Genomic DNA, 22,070 nt, shown 5'->3' with positions numbered 1-22,070 from the left:
CCAAACATTTTTTACAAATAAATAACTGAAAAGTGGGGTGTGCGCAATTATTCAGCCCCCTGAGTCAATACTTTGTAGAACCACCTTTTGCTGCAATTGGATTCCATTAAAATTGATTTGTGTCACGGCTGGGAAGGCGAGCCGTGTGGTGTGGAGGAAGGAGGACCCGAGATGCAAGCAGTGGATGAAAATGCTAGTGAAGTTTATTTACAAGGTGTAGTGGCAAACAAGCAGTGGGGCATGACAAATAACTGAAGACACCTAAACTGGGAAGAACTAAAATAACAGACCTGGGAGCATACGACAAAGGGCTGAGAGGCCGAGACGACGACCAGCAGGACACCGAGTAACACAGACTGACACGGAGGAACACAGACAAACCGGCAACAGGCAGGAGAACACACAGGGCTTAAATACACACACCAGTAATCAGGGGATGAGAGACAGGAGGGCAATACGGCTGGGAGGAATCAGAGCTGACGGGACAGGGGAAACGTAAAGTGAACACACTCACATCAGACAGAGACCTTCACAATAAAACAGGAAACTCAGACACGGGGAACCAAACAAGACACAGAACTAAACAGACAGATTCACAAACAGACGGGGTGACACCATAGACAGAGACACAGACTCAGAGGCAGACCAAATATAAGACATAGAACTCAAACAATAATAATAATCATCATCATAATAATAAACTAGAAAATGATAATAAACTAAAAGCGCTAGGTCACCGACCCAGGACCATGACAATTTGTGTTTGTGGCAGTAATGTGACAAAATGTGGAAAAGAGGGACGAATACTTTTGCAAGCCACTGTAAGTACACAGAGAGATAATGAGGGGATGAGGAACAGCTGGGACAAGGGGAAACAAAACTAGACTCATTGCATATAGGACAAGGACTTTCCCAATAAAACAGACATCACAAGGGTAATCTAATAAACAAATGAACTTAGCAAACCTAAAGAACTTATAAACAAACATCGACATCCAAACAAACTAAAACTTAAAACGCTGGGTCAACAGACCCAGGAAAGTGACAGTAAAATCATTTATTATATACATTATACTTATTTTCTTAAATTGCTTATCTATTATCTGTATTTTCACTTGGGGGTCTAGGGGTGCTGCTCTTCTTTTCATGACAAATTAGGACATGTTTATGATAACACACTGACAATATCAGGACAATTTTGGCCTTACTCTATCAGTGAACAGCATGCCCATGCTAACTTAAACTAGACCAGCAAGCTAACCCCATGTGTATTAAGTGTTACTTCAGAATAGGAACCAAACAAATTAACGGAACGAAATTAACTGTAACAGCAGTTTGCAAAACATTGTGACAGTTCTCAAGTGTTCCTACCTCAAATACAGCACGTGTTGCTGTGTTTTTGTTGTTAAATGGACGAGGAGAGACCGTGGCTGGTGAGAGGATGCAGCATTTCGTCAGTGGAGCATAGAACGACGTCTCTGATTGGTCAACAAGTGAGTAAAGATGCATCTGATTGTTCGAAAGCCTCAACCAAAGAGCTGCTGGTCACGGCAAGATATAAACTCGCCGGAGCTCTGCGTGAACGGCACATCCGGGACCTTCAGCACTCAGGAGAGATTTATCTTGACGTATGTATTTACCTTTGATATCCATGATTTCACGCACGCTTCGAGGTAAAGTTGTATGTTTAACAAGCTAATTAATGTTAGCTAAATGGAATGGAAACAACACACAATCGATTTGAATAAAGTTAAAATGGTGCATGATGATAAATGGTAATAAATATACTTTAGCTTTATCTTCAGCAACAGATATTAGAAGTTAAATTTAATTGTTTTTAAATTTCCACTGGAGTTAAAGGGCCTGCGGCCCTCTCTGCATCTGCAACTGCAGAGACAGTCAGTCTAAGCTCTTTTTAAGTGTAGGCTACTGCAACACGCATTTTATTTCAAGATATGTTTTCTGGGATTTAAATGATAATATTAATGTTTTCCTGTTTAGCACAAATCAATGACATTAGTGTTTCAGTAATGGTAGTAAAGTGCACAGTTTACAGTATTTGTCCGTGTATTGGCATGTTAAAATTATTCGTGAAGGTAATTTAATGTCACATTACATTTGCAAAGTGTTTGCACTGGTATATTAGTCTGATTAGCAAATGCATTGTGATTTAAGGCAGAAAAATACTATTTAAAATACCATGTAAAGAAAGTACTGGTTGGTTTTGTCTTGCTGACTTTTCGTCATTTTCTCATGAAGATGTGTACAGGTTGAGCAGATTGAGAGTGAAGAACATGTCAAAAAGAAGACTCAGACTTCGTCCTGAAGCAGAGGCTGCTCACTTTATTTTATCTGGAAGTGACAAGACTTGTTTAAAGGCCCAATGGATCAATGACTATAAAGGTATGTTATATGTTGTTCCTTATGGCTACTGCATGAATATTACCAGAGCTGCAACTAATGTTTATTATAATATTTAATAATATTGTCATGGCCCTGCGACCATGACTCGGTGACTTTGTGTTTATGTTCTTTATTGTTATTACTTTCATTATTATTCATGGCTGTTTTGGGATGGTTTGTGTTTGGGATTTTAGACACTGGGTTCTGGGTTTGTGCTCCCTCTGTTGGTCCCTGGTGTTAGTGTTCCCCTGTCTCATCAGGTTAATCAGGTCCAGCTGTGTCTCCCACCTGTGTGTGACTTCCCAGTGTCTCTCTGTGTATTTATAGTGTGTGTTTGCCTCTGTTCCTCGTCGCGTCGTCTGTGTTCATACCTGGTGTAATCCTCTGCGTGCTCTCCCTGCTGTTCTCCCTTCATGTTCAGGTTTCCCACTCCTCTGTGTAGTTTATCCCAGTTTAGTTTCGTCCTTAGTTCTGTTTGCCATCTCCACTTTGTGTTTGATATTATCAATAAATCACCCTCACACCTGAATAAGTGCTGCGTTTTGGGTCCTCCTTCCACTCTCCACACGGCCGCTGCCCCGGACCGTGACAAATATATAACAATTGCTTCAGTTTCCCTGAGGGAACCTCCCAAAGCTAGCTAGCTATCTATCTATCATCTAGATTAAAAAATGTTTTATATTTTCATGTATTTGAAATTTGTTGCCAACTATTTTAATAATTGTTTTTTTTATTATTAGCATTTATTTATTGTATCAACTCATTTGTTGCAGCCCTGAACGTAAGCATCTAGATCAGGGGTGCCCAATCCCGGTCCTCGAGAGCTACCGTCCTGCAGCTTTTAGATGCATCCTTGTTCCCACACACCTGAATCAAATGGTTTGATCTCTTCAGCATGCCATCATGTTTGGCAAAGGCCTGATAACAAGCCATTCATTTGATTCAGGTGTGTGGGAACAAGGATGCATCTAAAAGCTGCAGGACAGTAGCTCTCGAGGACCGGGATTGGGCACCCCTGATCTAGATGTTCCCCTCACAATTAAAACATTTTGTGATTGTTTGTTCTGCATATGTTTTGTCAGTGGCTGATCAGCTGCAGTAAACCTGATTTGGATTGTATTACTTAACGCTACTTATTGAACATCTTGTATTAGGACGTGGTGTATTTGCCTCTGAACCAATTGAAAAGGGATCCTTTGTGGTCGAGTACCGTGGGGAGCTTATCTCAGAACATGAACGGGACAAGCGGCAGAAAAAGTACACAGAAAAGCAAACTGCTTTCCTATTTGATTTTAAATGGAAAAATAGCACATGGTGGTAAGTAAAGGCATATACAATATCAGTTGTTCTTTACAACATTATGTTTTTAGTGAACAAAACATATGTTCTTTTCTTCACTTTTAGCATTGATGCCTCCCGTGAAGACGACTCACTTGGCCGGCTGGTTAATGATGACCACAAGTACCCAAACTGCAAGATGAAACAGCTGGCAGTCCAGGATAAACCTCATCTCTGCTTGTTTGCTATTGAAAATATCCAAGCGGAGAGTGAAATCACCTATGACTATGGAGAATCTATGTGGCCATGGCGAGCTCTGGTAAGTAAATCCTCTTCATAGATTGTGCAGTACAGGGAATGTTAAATATTAGTAGATGAAAAGATAGATATTATTCTAGTTATGAAGACCAGAGTAGATCAGTGCAGGGTTTTATTGACAAAATTTGATATTTTTGTCCTTTTACAGATGTTTTTGTCCATTTAACCTGAAGCTGATCAGTTTACATGATTGGATTTCTGGGGAAATAGATGGCTTTACATCAGTGTTGGGTTTAGAGCTTTTATTGACAACAGCAGGACAAGTTAGAAGTCAGGAACATGAACTCTACATGTGTTCAGTCGTCATGTCCTCATATTGTTTCAAGCTGTGAAGAACATGAGTGTGTTTCAGAATATATATATCTTTGCAGCAGTTACGATAATAATGTGCTGTTTGCACGATGAGCACTGCTGCTCTTTCTCAGCAAGAGCCTCCCCGAAATTGACCGTGCGCTTTGTGTTGTCCGTACGCGCATCTGTGCATTTCGTGGCGTCTGTGCAGAAATGACTCGCAAGACAAGGCTGCAAACTATTCTCACAGACTTCAAATGTGCACTTGAATCCAAGAAGATAGAAAAGGATCTCTCTCTGTCTCTCCCCCAGCTCTGCTGACTTGCCACTGAGAGAGTAACAACTGCCCCTCCCCCCTCTGCTCTGCAAACACGTGGCTGCTTTTGCACCCCTCCACTCACTTGCTCAGAGCCAGTGTGTGCAAAGTGGAGCAACATAACACTGACAGAGGTTCAGAGAAGGGAAAAAAAACAAAAAACGGAGCAGGCTGCCGTTGTTCACTTCAAGAAGGCGGCTCTATAGGCTGTTTTGTTTGCGACCGACACACAGTATAAATATATTCTCAATCACATTCACACCACTCTGTTATATCAGTTCCACTACATCAAGACTATTTTATGGTGGTGAGCTGTTTTATTGTCATGTATTTTGCATAGTAAGATAACCATGTCCTGCATTCAAAACCACTGAAAATGTCTATGGTGGTGCTGTACCTAATATTTTGCTCATTTGATCCAAAACCTATTTTTCCTTTATTTTGAAGGCTGAGGCTTAGATCCATTAGGTATTCACGAGAAAGGCATCATCACATGTCAGGATTACAGTATATCGAAAATATGTGATTATAATGGGAGTCAATGGGACCCAAAATGGTACGAGGAACACAGGAGGTAACACTTATGTGAATCTCCTTTGCTATATACCACACCATAGAGGGGATCATTGAATTTTAAAAATAATCCTAAAATGCACCTCATGGCCAAGTTTCATGCAACTAGTCTTTAAAATGATTGATATATTGAGAATCAAAAATCCAAAGGGTCCCTATTTTGACTTAAACCCTCCGAGGGTTTTAAAGCATCAATTTGGTCTTTATTCCAATTAAATTTAATATTTTTGTCCTTTTACACATGTTTTTGTCCATTTAACCTGAAGCTGATCAGTTTACATGATTGGATTTCTGGGGAAATAGATGGCTTTACATCAGTGTTGGGTTTAGAGCTTTTATTGACAACAGCAGGACAAGTTGGAAGTCAGGAACATGAACTCTACATGTGTTCAGTCGTCATGTCCTCATATTGTTTCAAGCTGTGAAGAACATGAGTGTGTTTCAGAATACGTCCTCATATGGTTGGACCAACAACTCTAGTGTGTGTGTGTTACACTGTCCTCATATTGTTGGGTAGCAGAACTGTACTGTGTTAAGTTTCTATAGAATCTGGCATAAGGAAGTCAGATCCTTCTGTAATAATGTTCACTGAAACAAGTATGATCTGTAGTTAATGAGCTAGTCAGCATTTGTAGTACAGAATGTTTCTGACATTATATTGTTGTCTTTTGTTGCAGACACCAAGTGTTGAGACCCTGTCCCAACCTCCTACAGACCAAGAAGTGAGTGACAAATCCACTTCATTCCTCCAACAGGTTACGCATAAATTTTTGTATTTGGAATCAAGTATATGAGTCAGTTGGGCCTAGTGCATAAATGAAATGCACTTTGATTGTATTAAAACAATCAGTTTGAGTGAAAGTTTCCCAAAATCAACATTAGCATTAGGAGAAGGAAATTAGCTATACCAGTTGTTAGTCCAAACTTCCCCTTTAAAGCATCAATTTGGTCTTTATTCCAATTAAATTTAATATTTTTGTCCTTTTACACATGTTTTTGTCCATTTAACCTGAAGCTGATCAGTTTACATGATTGGATTTCTGGGGAAATAGATGGCTTTACATCAGTGTTGGGTTTAGAGCTTTTATTGACAACAGCAGGACAAGTTAGAAGTCAGGAACATGAACTCTACATGTGTTCAGTCGTCATGTCCTCATATTGTTTCAAGCTGTGAAGAACATGAGTGTGTTTCAGAATACGTCCTCATATGGTTGGACCAACAACTCTAGTGTGTGTGTGTTACACTGTCCTCATATTGTTGGGTAGCAGAACTGTACTGTGTTAAGTTTCTATAGAATCTGGCATAAGGAAGTCAGATCCTTCTGTAATAATGTTCACTGAAACAAGTATGATCTGTAGTTAATGAGCTAGTCAGCATTTGTAGTACAGAATGTTTCTGACATTATATTGTTGTCTTTTGTTGCAGACACCAAGTGTTGTGACCCTGTCCCAACCTCCTACAGACCAAGAAGTGAGTGACAAATCCACTTCATTCCTCCAACAGGTTACGCATAAATTTTTGTATTTGGAATCAAGTATATGAGTCAGTTGGGCCTAGTGCATAAATGAAATGCACTTTGATTGTATTAAAACAATCAGTTTGAGTGAAAGTTTCCCAAAATCAACATTAGCATTAGGAGAAGGAAATTAGCTATACCAGTTGTTAGTCCAAACTTTCCCTTTAAAGCATCAATTTGGTCTTTATTCCAATTAAATTTAATATTTTTGTCCTTTTACACATGTTTTTGTCCATTTAACCTGAAGCTGATCAGTTTACATGATTGGATTTCTGGGGAAATAGATGGCTTTACATCAGTGTTGGGTTTAGAGCTTTTATTGACAACAGCAGGACAAGTTAGAAGTCAGGAACATGAACTCTACATGTGTTCAGTCGTCATGTCCTCATATTGTTTCAAGCTGTGAAGAACATGAGTGTGTTTCAGAATACGTCCTCATATGGTTGGACCAACAACTCTAGTGTGTGTGTGTTACACTGTCCTCATATTGTTGGGTAGCAGAACTGTACTGTGTTAAGTTTCTATAGAATCTGGCATAAGGAAGTCAGATCCTTCTGTAATAATGTTCACTGAAACAAGTATGATCTGTAGTTAATGAGCTAGTCAGCATTTGTAGTACAGAATGTTTCTGACATTATATTGTTGTCTTTTGTTGCAGACACCAAGTGTTGAGACCCTGTCCCAACCTCCTACAGACCAAGAAGTGAGTGACAAATCCACTTCATTCCTCCAACAGGTTACGCATAAATTTTTGTATTTGGAATCAAGTATATGAGTCAGTTGGGCCTAGTGCATAAATGAAATGCACTTTGATTGTATTAAAACAATCAGTTTGAGTGAAAGTTTCCCAAAATCAACATTAGCATTAGGAGAAGGAAATTAGCTATACCAGTTGTTAGTCCAAACTTTCCCTTTAAAGCATCAATTTGGTCTTTATTCCAATTAAATTTAATATTTTTGTCCTTTTACACATGTTTTTGTCCATTTAACCTGAAGCTGATCAGTTTACATGATTGGATTTCTGGGGAAATAGATGGCTTTACATCAGTGTTGGGTTTAGAGCTTTTATTGACAACAGCAGGACAAGTTAGAAGTCAGGAACATGAACTCTACATGTGTTCAGTCGTCATGTCCTCATATTGTTTCAAGCTGTGAAGAACATGAGTGTGTTTCAGAATACGTCCTCATATGGTTGGACCAACAACTCTAGTGTGTGTGTGTTACACTGTCCTCATATTGTTGGGTAGCAGAACTGTACTGTGTTAAGTTTCTATAGAATCTGGCATAAGGAAGTCAGATCCTTCTGTAATAATGTTCACTGAAACAAGTATGATCTGTAGTTAATGAGCTAGTCAGCATTTGTAGTACAGAATGTTTCTGACATTATATTGTTGTCTTTTGTTGCAGACACCAAGTGTTGAGACCCTGTCCCAACCTCCTACAGACCAAGAAGTGAGTGACAAATCCACTTCATTCCTCCAACAGGTTACGCATAAATTTTTGTATTTGGAATCAAGTATATGAGTCAGTTGGGCCTAGTGCATAAATGAAATGCACTTTGATTGTATTAAAACAATCAGTTTGAGTGAAAGTTTCCCAAAATCAACATTAGCATTAGGAGAAGGAAATTAGCTATACCAGTTGTTAGTCCAAACTTTCCCTTTAAAGCATCAATTTGGTCTTTATTCCAATTAAATTTAATATTTTTGTCCTTTTACACATGTTTTTGTCCATTTAACCTGAAGCTGATCAGTTTACATGATTGGATTTCTGGGGAAATAGATGGCTTTACATCAGTGTTGGGTTTAGAGCTTTTATTGACAACAGCAGGACAAGTTAGAAGTCAGGAACATGAACTCTACATGTGTTCAGTCGTCATGTCCTCATATTGTTTCAAGCTGTGAAGAACATGAGTGTGTTTCAGAATACGTCCTCATATGGTTGGACCAACAACTCTAGTGTGTGTGTGTTACACTGTCCTCATATTGTTGGGTAGCAGAACTGTACTGTGTTAAGTTTCTATAGAATCTGGCATAAGGAAGTCAGATCCTTCTGTAATAATGTTCACTGAAACAAGTATGATCTGTAGTTAATGAGCTAGTCAGCATTTGTAGTACAGAATGTTTCTGACATTATATTGTTGTCTTTTGTTGCAGACACCAAGTGTTGAGACCCTGTCCCAACCTCCTACAGACCAAGAAGTGAGTGACAAATCCACTTCATTCCTCCAACAGGTTACGCATAAATTTTTGTATTTGGAATCAAGTATATGAGTCAGTTGGGCCTAGTGCATAAATGAAATGCACTTTGATTGTATTAAAACAATCAGTTTGAGTGAAAGTTTCCCAAAATCAACATTAGCATTAGGAGAAGGAAATTGGCTATACCAGTTGTTAGTCCAAACTTTCCCTTTAAAGCATCAATTTGGTCTTTATTCCAATTAAATTTAATATTTTTGTCCTTTTACACATGTTTTTGTCCATTTAACCTGAAGCTGATCAGTTTACATGATTGGATTTCTGGGGAAATAGATGGCTTTACATCAGTGTTGGGTTTAGAGCTTTTATTGACAACAGCAGGACAAGTTAGAAGTCAGGAACATGAACTCTACATGTGTTCAGTCGTCATGTCCTCATATTGTTTCAAGCTGTGAAGAACATGTGTGTTTCAGAATACGTCCTCATATGGTTGGACCAACAACTCTAGTGTGTGTGTTACACTGTCCTCATATTGTTGGGTAGCAGAACTGTACTGTGTTAAGTTTCTATAGAATCTGGCATAAGGAAGTCAGATCCTTCTGTAATAATGTTCACTGAAACAAGTATGATCTGTAGTTAATGAGCTAGTCAGCATTTGTAGTACAGAATGTTTCTGACATTATATTGTTGTCTTTTGTTGCAGACACCAAGTGTTGAGACCCTGTCCCAACCTCCTACAGACCAAGAAGTGAGTGACAAATCCACTTCATTCCTCCAACAGGTTACGCATAAATTTTTGTATTTGGAATCAAGTATATGAGTCAGTTGGGCCTAGTGCATAAATGAAATGCACTTTGATTGTATTAAAACAATCAGTTTGAGTGAAAGTTTCCCAAAATCAACATTAGCATTAGGAGAAGGAAATTAGCTATACCAGTTGTTAGTCCAAACTTTCCCTTTAAAGCATCAATTTGGTCTTTATTCCAATTAAATTTAATATTTTTGTCCTTTTACACATGTTTTTGTCCATTTAACCTGAAGCTGATCAGTTTACATGATTGGATTTCTGGGGAAATAGATGGCTTTACATCAGTGTTGGGTTTAGAGCTTTTATTGACAACAGCAGGACAAGTTAGAAGTCAGGAACATGAACTCTACATGTGTTCAGTCGTCATGTCCTCATATTGTTTCAAGCTGTGAAGAACATGAGTGTGTTTCAGAATACGTCCTCATATGGTTGGACCAACAACTCTAGTGTGTGTGTTACACTGTCCTCATATTGTTGGGTAGCAGAACTGTACTGTGTTAAGTTTCTATAATATCTAGAATAAGGAACTCAGATCCTCCTGTCAATAATGTTCACTAATGTATCTGTGACATATATGTGAACTCAATGCAGCCTTTCATCTCAGCAAATATAATTAATGATTGACAGGGTTCACAAATGAATTTTCACCCAAGATTTTATGTCAAAATGACATGACACAAAGTGTGTGATATGTATGTTAAATCATTCTCACTATTAAGTTACAATGCATTGTTTTTCATTTCTTAACCTACTAGCAATGTTTTTTACAGTATACTGAATTGCATAATAATTTTGAGTTAGTTTTCAAATGAATTATAATTACAAACATTGAATTTGTTACGTTTCATGTAAGGCCAGACAAAAATCTCGAGTTCTCACCTTTCACCAGACAGCTACCTCAGAGCAGGTAAGCCAGCTGCCTTTTTCTTCTTCATTCAAATTGTTTATGCTATGTAATTATGCATATTTACTACATGAATGCATTTTCATCAAGTCATGGATTGCAGAATGTTCTGCTACTGGAGGGGGAATGACATTCTAGCTATTAATAAATACAAAGATGCTTTTTCTCCATTTTCGTTCAGATCTCTACTGATGAATTCTCAGATTGTACGGATTATGAAGATAAAGACTATTTCCCAGATTCATGTGGCAGTTCCTCTGACACAAGTCTCCATAGTGTGGACATGAAAATCACAGAATGTGTGGTTCCCCAAAATACGTTAAATGACATGGCATTGGAGACGGCTTCAGGACACAGTGGGAAGATCACCAGTTCAGAGAAACCTACAACATTTAGTTTGTCACTGAGAAGTAGCAGTCACAGTACTTCGGTAACAAGCCGCAGTTTTGATTCATCAGGGGTCACATCACCTAAAAACAGCTCCATAAAAGTCCTACCTTTGCCAAACACGGAAAGACAAAGCAAGTACAACAAGAAGCAATACTGTCTATATTGTAAAAAGGCCATTGCTAAATTGGCAAGGCACCTTGAATCTGCCCACGGTAATGTGCCGGAAGTTGCAAGCGCCTTCAGTTATGATAAAAGATCCTGCAAAAGAAGAGATTTGTTGCGCTCTATTAAGAAGAGGGGAAACTTTAACCATAATGCTACTGTGGCAACTTCTGGTGCTGGAGAAATGGTTGCTTGTCGAAGACCCACTACTGCAACAGGATCTGAGGACTACCGTCATTGTAAATTTTGTCAAGGACTATATGCAAGAAATTGCCTTTGGAGGCATGTGAGAAGGTGCCCTCAGAGGTTTAATGAGGAAGCTCCCTCTGGGCAAAGACGGATGCATCTGCAATTACCGAAACCTGATCAAGTTCATGAAGCTGTATGGAAGATTGCTTGTGAAATGAATCAGGATGACATTTCCTTTGTAGTAACGAGTGAAAGAGACATTCTTAGCCTTGGTGAGTCACTGTACAATGGCAGAAAACCAAATGAGAAAAGGAATGATTACATACGCCAAAAAATGAGAGAGATCGCAAGGTTATTGATAACCGCCAGAGCTATGACACCTTTGAAGAGCACAGAAGACCTTGTTATGCCTACTAACTTTCCCCATGTCATACAAGCAGTCAGAGCTGTTGCTGGTTATGAGCAGGAGAGCAACTCATATAAAACCCCATCCTTGGCTTTGAAATTGGGACACAGTTTGGCTAAAGTTGCAAGCATTGTGCAGTGTAAAGCCATCATTGCAAATCGCTATGATGTTGCAGAGTCAGCCAAGCAGTTTGCCACTCTGTATGAAAAAAAGTGGTCAGAGTCCATTTCAGCTGCTGCATTGGGCACACTTCAACAAGCCAAATGGAATAAACCACAGATTTTGCCATTTACACAGGATGTGTCACTGCTGCATAAGTTTCTTGCTACTAAGTCCGCAATGTACATGAAGGACCTTGAGGAAAAACCCAACAGCACAACCTTCGGAAATCTTGCTCAAGTGACTTTGACGCAGGTAGTGCTATTTAACAGAAAAAGGCAAGGAGAAGTTTCAAAAATGGAGCTCCAGGTTTTTACATCCCGGAATCGCACAGAGTTGAATCCTGACATTATGATCGGCCTAACTGAGTTTGAAAGGAAACTTGCAAAGCACTTTGACAGAGTTGAGATTCGTGGTAAAAGATCAAGAATGGTACCTGTGCTTCTCACACCTGACATGATCACTGCAATGGAGCTCCTCGCAAAAGCCAGAAGTGAGTGTCAAGTCCACACAGAGAATGTGTACTTGTTTGCACGCCCAGGTGTCCTTTCCCATTACAGAGGCTCTGACTGCTTTCGCAAGTATGCAAATAAATGTGGTGCAAAGTACCCAGAGGCCCTTACCTCAACAAGATTGCGGAAACAAGTTGCCACTTTGTCCACAGTACTAAATCTAAAAGAAAATGAAATGGATCAACTTGCCACCTTTCTCGGACACGACATCCGTGTCCATCGAGAATTCTACCGGCTTCCAGAGAGTACCCTGCAGCTTGCAAAAGTCAGCAAACTGTTGATTGCAATGGAGAAAGGAAAACTGTCTGACCTGCAGGGGAAAGGGCTGGATGACATCGTGATCAATCCTGATGGTGAATTCTTTTTCTTTCTTTTTTTTTTTTGAAACATAGTTATCTTTGAATATAACATTTGTGAATGTTCAGCAGATTCTAATATAAATATTTTGTCTTGATTATTTTTCCCCAACAAGATGAAGCAGTTACAAGTGATGATGATTCCAGTGGAGAAACCATCACTGACCCTCAACAACACAAAGGTATCTTGACTTGCCCAGTGTGTGATAATATCTTTAAGTTATGAGACTGGAGACAGTTAATAGGTTCATGTCATGTTAGATGGGCTTAAGGGACAGCAGTATATAAATTAGACAGAATGGTAGACACCATTCATTAATATGGTACTAAAAGATCTGGATACATTGAAGTCTGGCAAAATGCATAAATAAGCAATACAAAGGCAAATATTAAATATAAGGATTAGGAGGTCCACTTCTGTGAGATTAGGCACACAAGTTGAGAGGTAGTGCATGCAAGTAATGTGTTTCTAGGGAGATGCCTGAGTATTGATGAGTATTATTAGTAGATTATGTTCACATGTAAAATATTCATATCAAATGTAAAATTACACACTGCCCAATGCTGACTTTGCCTACAATGCAAACAAAAAATGCATTAATTCTCATATTTCACTGTTACTTTTCAAAGGCTCAAGGACCAAGAATTCTGGGAACCAAAGCCACACACTTTACTCAGCTTCCCTGGACAATATGGAGGGCGCTTCTGCCTCAACCACCCTGGACAATATGGAGGGCGCTTCTGCCTCAACCACCCTGGACAACATGGAGGGCGCTTCTGCCTCAACCACCCTGGACAACATGGAGGGCGCTTCTGCCTCAACCACCCTGGACAATATGGAGGGCGCTTCTGCCTCAACCACCCTGGACAATATGGAGGGCGCTTCTGCCTCAACCACCCTGGACAATATGGAGGGCGCTTCTGCCTCAACCACCCTGGACAGCAAAAACATCAGCAACACTGCACCAGGAAAGGGTAAAGGTACCCATATACAAAATGTTTTAAGTGAATATACTTGTTATCAATGGACATGTTTATTCTTTTCAGGCATGACACTATTCAGAGCTTTTATCATAAATCATTTCATCTTATTTGATTCCCAGCAGAACACAGCACTTCAAATGGTTCATTCCAAGCATCCTTAAAGGAGCAATAAGCAATATCTTTTCACTGCTAGGTGTGCTGTTTTGCACTGCCTGTAAACCAAACCAAAGTCTATGGCTGGAGATCAACACAGAGAGAGGGATTGTGACTTCATGCTGTACTCCAGATGAAATTACACCTCTAATTATTCACATAGCCATTTTTAATTCCTTCAACCTAAGTATGATGAATTGTGCTTATTGCTCCTTTAAAGTGCTCCAGTAGAAAGCAAGGTTTAAGAACATTTTGTATTCACATTAGAAACTAGAATATTTTCTCTCTTATCTTACATTCGCATTAAGATATATATTTTTTGTTTCCATTTATGACAGCTGGGAAGGCAAGGTGCAAGTGGACAGATGATGAAGTAAAGGCTGTTGAGCGGCACTTACTTCATTTCATAACAAGCTGCAAAGTACCTGGCAAAAAGGAATGTGACTCCTGCATCCAAGCAGAGCCGGCAGCTCTGAAAGGCAGAGACTGGGTTGCCATAAAGTATTACATCCACAACAGGATCGTAGCATTGAAAAGAAAGATGAATAAATAAAATTACAAAATGCAGGTTCAGGAATGCTGCATCAGTTAAAATTAACTTGATTTTCATTTTTATTTTTTTTTTAATTTTTGACTTTGTCTGTTGGGTTAGTAATGACTAAGTTACTCAGTCCTTTCTCCTGGTTTTTGCCATCATAAGTTAATACTCAAGGGAGATAGTTTGTTACTCTCAGTTATTTCAGTATTGCAGGTCACTCAGTTATTTCAGTATTACAGGTCTCTGCATTGCATTGTTTATACCCATAAATCTGTTTATTATGGGTGCATTTTGTAATTAAAAAATAAGAAAGGCAGAAAATGTTCCATGTTTTTATTCACATAAACATTCACTGCAAAATTAATGCAATACAATATTAAGACTTAAAAAGTAGACTGACCACATTTTTGAGCTATGTCTCTTTTTAAGTCTCTATACAGCTCAGATTTACTGTGTTGTATTAACACATGAATGTCTGATATTTCTGTCAGAAGTTACCCGACTGGTGAGCATTACTATTGTGCATCCATGCCTATTATATTGTAATCTCAAAAGGAGCCAAGCTGAAAATACAGACCCTACCCTTACCTGGTCCTTATAAGTCATGTATACTTGAAAATTATGTGTGTATCCATGGGCTTCACAATTCACCTAAACATGAAATATCAGTGTGTGTGACCTTATGGTACTCATAAGTCACATAAACCTGACAGTGTCCTCATAAGTAGCAGTAAATTCAGGTTTGACCAAAATTTAACCCTAGCCAAAATCTCAACAGATGGGCGTGTTCCTGGAAGCATGGGTCAAATTTTTTTGTGATTCCCATGCCTCTAGGACCTTCAGAAAGGCACGTTCCCATTTGTCACATTTTTGTCATAGGTACTGATATATCATGAAAACACGTATGTGTGTGTGTGTGTGTGTGTGTGTGTGTTAGAAAATATGGAAAAGGAATATTAAGTATTGGTCGAGGAGTTTGATTTCCAAACCAAATGCAAATCTTACTTTCATTCAGCAGTCCACCTTTTCTCAAAGCTCAGTTAAAGACACTTTTGACAATGTCATCTGGGTTGTAGCTTTGTTCCTGAAGATGTGCATGTCTTCAGGAATGAAAAGAAAGAAAGAAAGAAAGAAAGAAAGAAAGAAAGAAAGAAAGAAAGAAAGAAAGAAAGAAAGAAAGAAGTCCAGGAGATCTGAGTAGTTATTATGTCTGATGAAAAGAACAATCGAAAACAACCAAGGCACTTTATCTTCAGGTATTTGTATTAAGATCAGCACAGATTTCACTCTCTGGCATTATTTATAGCATAATAAGACATTTTACTTTTAAAAATCAAGGACACCAACAAGGCAGATAGGGCACATGCACTGGGGCCACAAATGTCCCAGGTTTAGTCCGTAATTCAATTCAATTCAATTTTATTTATATAGCGCCAAATCACAACAAAAGTCGCCTCAAGGTGCTTCATAGATACAGAGAAAAACCCAACAATCATATGACCCCCTATGAGCAAGCACTTTGGTAACAGTGGGAAGGAAAAACTCCCTTTTAACAGGAAGAAACCTCCAGCAGAATCAGGCTCAGGGAGGGGCGGGGCCATCTGCTGCGACCGGTTGGGGTGAGAGAAGGAAGACAGGATAAAAGACATGCTGTGGAAGAGAGCCAGAGGTTAATAACAGATATGATTCAATGCAGAGAGGTCTATTAACACAGCGGTCCCTAAGCGCCACGGACCGGTTCATGCCCGACAATATTTTTACGGACCGGCCTAGTACCGTAAAAAAGAAGATTTATTCATAACACACGTGAAAAGACCCAGGAAAACAGAGTTAACGATAAAAACGATAACAAAATAACGCTAAAAAAACGATAAAAATCCTGAAAACCATACATTTCACACCTGAGCCTCAACTCTCAACTCTCGTGGCCCGGTACCAAACGACTCACGGACCGGTACCGAAGCCCGGGGGTTGGGGACCACTGTATTAATACATAGTGAGTGAGAAAGGTGACTGGAAAGGAAAAACTCAATACATCATGGGAATCCCCGGCAGCCTACGTCTATCGCAGCATAACTACGGGAGGATTCAGGATCAGTGCTCTAAGTGCTCTAATGGGGTGATATGGTACTACAAGGTCATTAAGATAAGATGGGGCCTGATTATTCAAGACCTTGTATGTGAGGAGCAGGATTTTGAATTCAATTCTGGGTTTGAAGGGAAGCCAAAACAGGAGAAATATGCTCTCTCTTTCTAGTCCCTGTCAGGACTCTTGCTGCAGCATTTTGGATTAGCTGAAGGCTTTTCAGCGAGTTTTTTGGACATCCTGATAATAATGAATTGCAGTAGTCCAGCCTGGAAGTAATAAAAGCATGAACTAGTTTTTCAGCGTCACTCTGAGACAGGATCTTTCTAACTTTAGAGATGTTGCGCAAATGGAAGAACGCAGTCTTACATATTTGTTTAATACGTGCGTTGAAGGACATATCCTGGTCAAAAATTACTCCAAGGTTCCTCACAGCGTTACTGGAGGCCAAGGTAATGCCATCCAGAGTAAGAATCTGGTTAGATACCATATTTCTAGGCTTTTCAGGGCCAAGTACAATAACCTCAGTTTTATCTGAATTAAGAAGCAGAAAGTTAGCGGCCATCCAGGTCTTTATGTCTTTAAGACATTCCTGCAGTTTAACTAATTGGTGTGTGTTATCTGGCTTCATGGACAGATAGAGCTGGGTGTCATCTGCATGGCAGTGAAATTGTATGCTATGTCTTTTAATGATGCTGCCTAGGGGATGCATGTATAGTGTAAACAGAATTGGTCCTAGCACTGAACCTGTGGAACTCCATAATTAACCTCAGTGTGTGAAGAGGACTCTCCATTTACATGTACAAATTGGAGTCTATTAGATAGATATGATACAAACCACTGCAGTACCTGTAATACCTACAGCATGTTCTTGTCAGCCGGTGATCGGCTGTGATCAGCTGATCACGGGGCCGGGGTTAAAGAGAGACGCCACCCACCTGTTCGCCGCTCAGACATCAGTCTCTTCGTGTCAGGAGCTCCGAAACTCTGCCGACGTCAGTCTCCGCCTGATTCAGCAACCGTGAGTGACAATCCCTTTCAATCCTTTTTCTCTTCCCGGCTCCGCTCGCTCTCTGTCTGTAACGACAGTTCCGAAGCCACGCTTCGTGCACTGATCATTACTAGAATAACTGCGTGTCTGCTCCAAACCCACCGCTAGCCTTCGCCGTGCTTGGGTCTAGCCAGCACGCCACACGGGCACGCCGAATTACTGTGTGTGATCCGCCCGACCGTGACAGGATGTCTGAGCCGCATATAGACCCAGCGGAATTCGAACGGCTGAAAGCCGAAGTATTATATCTTCGCGGTGTGGTGGATCGGATGAGCACAAAGATGGAGTCTCTCACCGAAACTGTCCTCCAGCTTTCCTCTTCCGTCACCTCGCTGCAACGTCAGCCAGCGCCGGTGAGCGCTGAACCCCGGATCGGACTACCAGATAAGTGGAACGGAGTAGACGGCCGGCCTGATGGGTTGCTCGCCACCTTAGACATGATGTTTGAATGTCAACCCACTAAATACGCCACTGCCCGTGCAAAAGTGGCGATGCTAACCTCTCTCTTGTCTGGCCAGGCTCAGGAATGGGCCGCGGCTCTCTACAACAATAAATCTGCAGCGTGTAATGACTATGCTCTGTTTGTGGAGGAGTTAAAAAAGACTTTCGTTCCCCCCAGCAGTGAAGTGGAAGTGGAGTCACAGCTGCTTCATTTACGCCAGGGCAGCCGACCAGTCTGTTACTTCGCCTCCCAATTCCGCACCCTGGCTGCTAAGCTTCAATGGGGAGATGCTTCTCTGCGCTCCATCTTTCTAGAGGGACTGGCTGATTACATCAGAGACGAGATGGCCGGCCGTGAGGCCCCAAAGACCTTGGATGAGGCCGTGGACCTTGCCCTGAAGATCGACCAACGTGTGATGTCGCGGCCTCGCCATGCCCCTCGGGCCTTAAAACCCTTCCAGCCTCAGCGGACCACGTCGTCACGACCTCCTCCCCCCTCTGATGGAGCCACGGCTAGCCCAAGCAGCACATCCAGCGAGGAGCCCATGCAGCTGGGTGGACTCCCCAAAGAGGAGAAAGAGAGACGCTGGCGTGAGGGCCTCTGCGCCTACTGTGGATCAGCTCGACACCGTCGTCCCCAGTGCCCGCTACGGCCGGGAAACGACGACGCCAGGTAGACTGCGGGGGTGTCCCACCTGGCCCTTCCCACTCCTCCGATCCCTCTCGTTTTCTGTTACCGGTCACATTTCACCTGAAACACCAACAGCTCTCATCCGAAGCCCTCCTGGACACCGGAGCTGCCAAGAACTTCATCGACCAAAAACTAGCCTCTCGGCTTCGCATCCCATTGACTTCCGTCGACCGATTTCTCCCGGTGACCTCAGTAGACGGGCGACCACTCCAACCCTACCCGGTCCAGTTCCAGACCCAGCCAGCCCGCATGTCTGTCGGGGATCATCAGGAGGAGATCCGGTTTCTAGTAGTCTCGGCCTCTTCCTCTCCTCTCATCCTCGGATACCCCTGGTTCCGTCGACATGACCCCCACGTCTCCTGGTCTTCCTGCCAGATCCTGGACTGGGGTCCCCGGTGTTCACGCCGCTGCCTTCTCCTCCGGACTGGACAGGACTCAAAGTCAGAAGAGGCGTCACCCCCGGAGCCCATCGATCTGGATAGGATCCCTCCGGCTTACCATGACCTGTCCGAGGTCTTCAGTAAGAGGCGAGCCTCTGCTCTCCCTCCTCATCGCTCCTACGACATGGCCATCGAGCTCCTCCCGGGAGCAGTCCCTCCTCGTGGTCGCCTGTTCTCGCTGTCAACCGCAGAGAACAAAGCCATGGAGGAGTACGTCGCTGAGGCTCTCCAACAGGGCTTCATTCGCCCTTCTACCTCCCCTGCAGCTGCGGGGTTCTTCTTTGTAAAGAAGAAAGACGGCGGGCTTCGCCCCTGTATAGACTACCGAGGCTTGAATAAAATCACTGTTAAGAACCGCCATCCTCTTCCTCTGCTATCCACCGCGCTCGATTCCCTCTCCCAGGCCTGCATCTTCACCAAACTAGACCTACGCAGCGCTTACAATTTGGTGCGGATTAGAGAAGGGGACGAATGGAAGACGGCCTTCATCACCCCTAACGGGGACTGGGAGTATCTGGTGATGCCCTTCGGCCTCTGCAACAGCCCTGCTGTCTTCCAACACCTGATCAACGATGTCTTGCGGGACATGCTGGGCCGGTGGGTGTTTGCCTATCTGGATGACATCCTGATCTACTCCCGCACCGAAGTGGACCATATTCGCCATGTGCGGGCCGTGCTAAGCAGGCTGCTCGAGTACCAGCTGTTCTGCAAACTGGAAAAGTGTGCCTTCCATCAACGGTCCACTACCTTCCTGGGCTTCACCATCTCCTCCAATGGCCTGACCATGGACCCGCAAAAGCTCCAAGCCGTGACCCAGTGGCCTCAGCCTTCCAGCCTTAAGCAGCTACAGAGCTTCCTGGGCTTTGCCAATTTTTATCGGCGCTTTATCCGCAATTTCAGCACCATTGTCGCGCCACTGACATCCCTCACTAAACCAGCTAACCTGCCCAGGCCCTTCTGCCTCCCCCCTGGTGCGAAACAGGCATTCCGAGACCTTATCCGTCGGTTTGCTACAGCTCCCGTCCTGCTCCACCCTGATCCTGCCGGAGATTTTGTGGTGGAGGTGGATGCCTCCGATGTTGCCGCTGGCGCCGTCCTCTCTCAACATGGCCCGGATGGAAAACTTCACCCGTGCTGCTATTTTTCAAGGAAATTCTCTGACACGCAGCAACGGTATGGTGTCGGCGACCGGGAACTCCTGGCCATCAAATGGGCCTTGGAAGAATGGCGGCATTGGCTCCTGGGAGCGAAAGAACCATTTCTGATCTGGACTGATCACCAGAACCTGATCCATATTCGTTCTGCCAAGCAGCTCAACCCAAGGCAGGCCCGTTGGGCCTTATTCTTCGAACCGTACAACTTCCACCTCGCCTACCGCCCTGGCTCCAAGAACACCAAGGCAGACGCCCTCTCCAGGCAGTTCGCCCAGGACGACTTCACGTCAGACCCTGGACCTATCCTACCGTCTCATTGTTTCGCTGCCCCCCTTCGGTGGCCCTTGGAGGACTCTATCCGGGATGCCCTGACCGCCGAACCGCCTCCGCCGGAGACCCCAGCTGGGCGGCTCTATGTGCCATCCCGGTGCCGTCAGAAGGCCTTGCTCTGGGCTCACTCCTCCCCGCTCTCTGGTCACCCAGGGCCCGACAGAACCCTCCAGCTCCTCCGTCGTGCCTTCTGGTGGCCCTCCATGACTCGGGACGTCCGTGACTTCGTTTCCGCCTGTGACACCTGTGCTCGGGCCAACTCCTCCACCCAGCCGCCCGCTGGCGACCTTCACCCTCTCCCGGTGCCAAGACGTCCCTGGTCCCATGTCGGCCTTGACTTTGTTACCGGCCTTCCATCTGTGGACGGTCTTGACACCATCCTCACCTTTGTGGACCGGTTTTCTAAGGCGGTGCACCTGGTCGCCCTGGCCGGCCTCCCCTCCGCCAAACGGACGGCCGAGCTCCTCCTGGACCATGTCGTCCGGCTTCACGGATTCCCCAAGGACATAGTCTCCGATCGGGGGCCACAGTTCACCGCCAGGTTCTGGAAGGCCTTCTGCCGCCTGATTGGAGCGTCTCCCAGCCTCTCGTCCGGCTATCACCCTCAGACCAATGGGCAGGTTGAACGGACCAATCAACAGTTGGGGCGCTTCTTACGGTGCTTCGTCTCCGCCCAACCGTCGCTATGGCCTCGTTACCTGGTGTGGGCTGAGTTGTCTCATAACCTTCACATCTCTTCCGCCACCGGTCTCTCGCCCTTTGAGGTCTGTCATGGATTTCAACCTCCTATCTTCAGCCATCAGGAAGCGGAGGTCGACGTGCCGGCTGCTGAACGGATGGTCCGCCGCTGTCGCCAGGCCATTTCCCGGGCCAACGCTCTGTACACCCAGCAGCATCATCGCGCCGCCACCGCCCGGGTCACCCCTTCCGGCCGGGGGACCGCGTCTGGCTCTCCACAAAGCACCTACGGCTGCGCAGTGAGTCCAAGAAGCTCGCTCCCCGGTTCGTCGGCCCGTACGAAGTCACTGCCCGGCTCAACCCCGTGGCTTACCGTCTCCGGCTTCCGCCCGCCATGAAGGTCCATCCGGTTTTCCACGTCTCGCAGCTTAAGCGGCACGTCGCTTCCCCACTGGCGCCCCCTTCCCGGGCCCCGCCCCCGCCCAGGATCGTCGACGGGGGTCCTGTCTACGCTGTCCGTCGGATCTTGGACTCCCGTCCCCGGGGCCGGGGGGTCCAGTATTTGGTGGACTGGGCTGGCTACGGCCCTGATGAGCGCTCCTGGGTGCCGTCCCGCTTCATCTTGGATCCTTCCCTCATCTCGGATTTCCGTCGCCGCCGTCCTGGCCCGTCGGGTGCCGGTCCTCGGGGGGGGGGGGGGGGGGTCCTGTCAGCCGGTGATCGGCTGTGATCAGCTGATCACCG

At 43.7% G+C, this 22,070-nt stretch overlaps 1 protein-coding gene across 12 annotated transcripts; it reads left to right on the top strand.

Moving 5' to 3' along the window:
• The first annotated feature begins 1,640 nt into the window (after positions 1–1,640).
• Positions 1,641–14,791, top strand: LOC308410577 (uncharacterized protein). 12 transcript variants are annotated; one of them, XM_080903985.1, is made up of 15 exons: positions 1,641–1,673; positions 2,260–2,403; positions 3,558–3,720; positions 3,808–4,000; positions 5,857–5,934; positions 6,606–6,650; positions 7,355–7,399; positions 8,104–8,148; positions 8,853–8,897; positions 9,598–9,642; positions 10,556–10,609; positions 10,788–12,777; positions 12,897–12,962; positions 13,411–13,761; positions 14,256–14,790. In XM_080903985.1, the coding sequence occupies exons 1-15, from the start codon at positions 1,652–1,654 to the stop codon at positions 14,468–14,470; spliced, it is 3,501 nt and encodes a 1,166-aa protein (XP_080760111.1). In that variant the 5' UTR covers positions 1,641–1,651; the 3' UTR covers positions 14,471–14,790. The 12 variants fall into 12 exon arrangements, with proteins under 12 accessions (XP_080760111.1, XP_080760115.1, XP_080760117.1 ...); XM_080903989.1 differs by lacking the exons at positions 8,104–8,148; positions 8,853–8,897 and having other exon boundaries at positions 9,598–9,675; XM_080903991.1 differs by lacking the exons at positions 6,606–6,650; positions 8,104–8,148; positions 8,853–8,897 and having other exon boundaries at positions 5,857–5,901; positions 9,598–9,675.
• The last annotated feature ends 7,279 nt before the right edge of the window (positions 14,792–22,070 follow it).

The sequence above is a fragment of the Rhamphochromis sp. 'chilingali' genome, assembly GCF_963969265.1.
Source record: "Rhamphochromis sp. 'chilingali' genome assembly, chromosome: 14".
Classification (NCBI taxonomy): Eukaryota; Metazoa; Chordata; class Actinopteri; order Cichliformes; family Cichlidae; genus Rhamphochromis; species Rhamphochromis sp. 'chilingali'.
This window is presented reverse-complemented; position numbering and strand designations above follow the sequence as displayed.

Bases quoted from the DNA above. Each gene is read 5' to 3' on its own strand.
- LOC308410577 (XM_080903985.1), top strand. From the start codon at position 1,652: ATGATTTCACGCACGCTTCGAG. The intron at 3,721-3,807 runs GTAAGTAAAGGC...CTTCACTTTTAG, and splicing joins TGGAAAAATAGCACATGGTG to CATTGATGCCTCCCGTGAAG. The intron at 12,778-12,896 runs GTGAATTCTTTT...TTCCCCAACAAG, and splicing joins CATCGTGATCAATCCTGATG to ATGAAGCAGTTACAAGTGAT.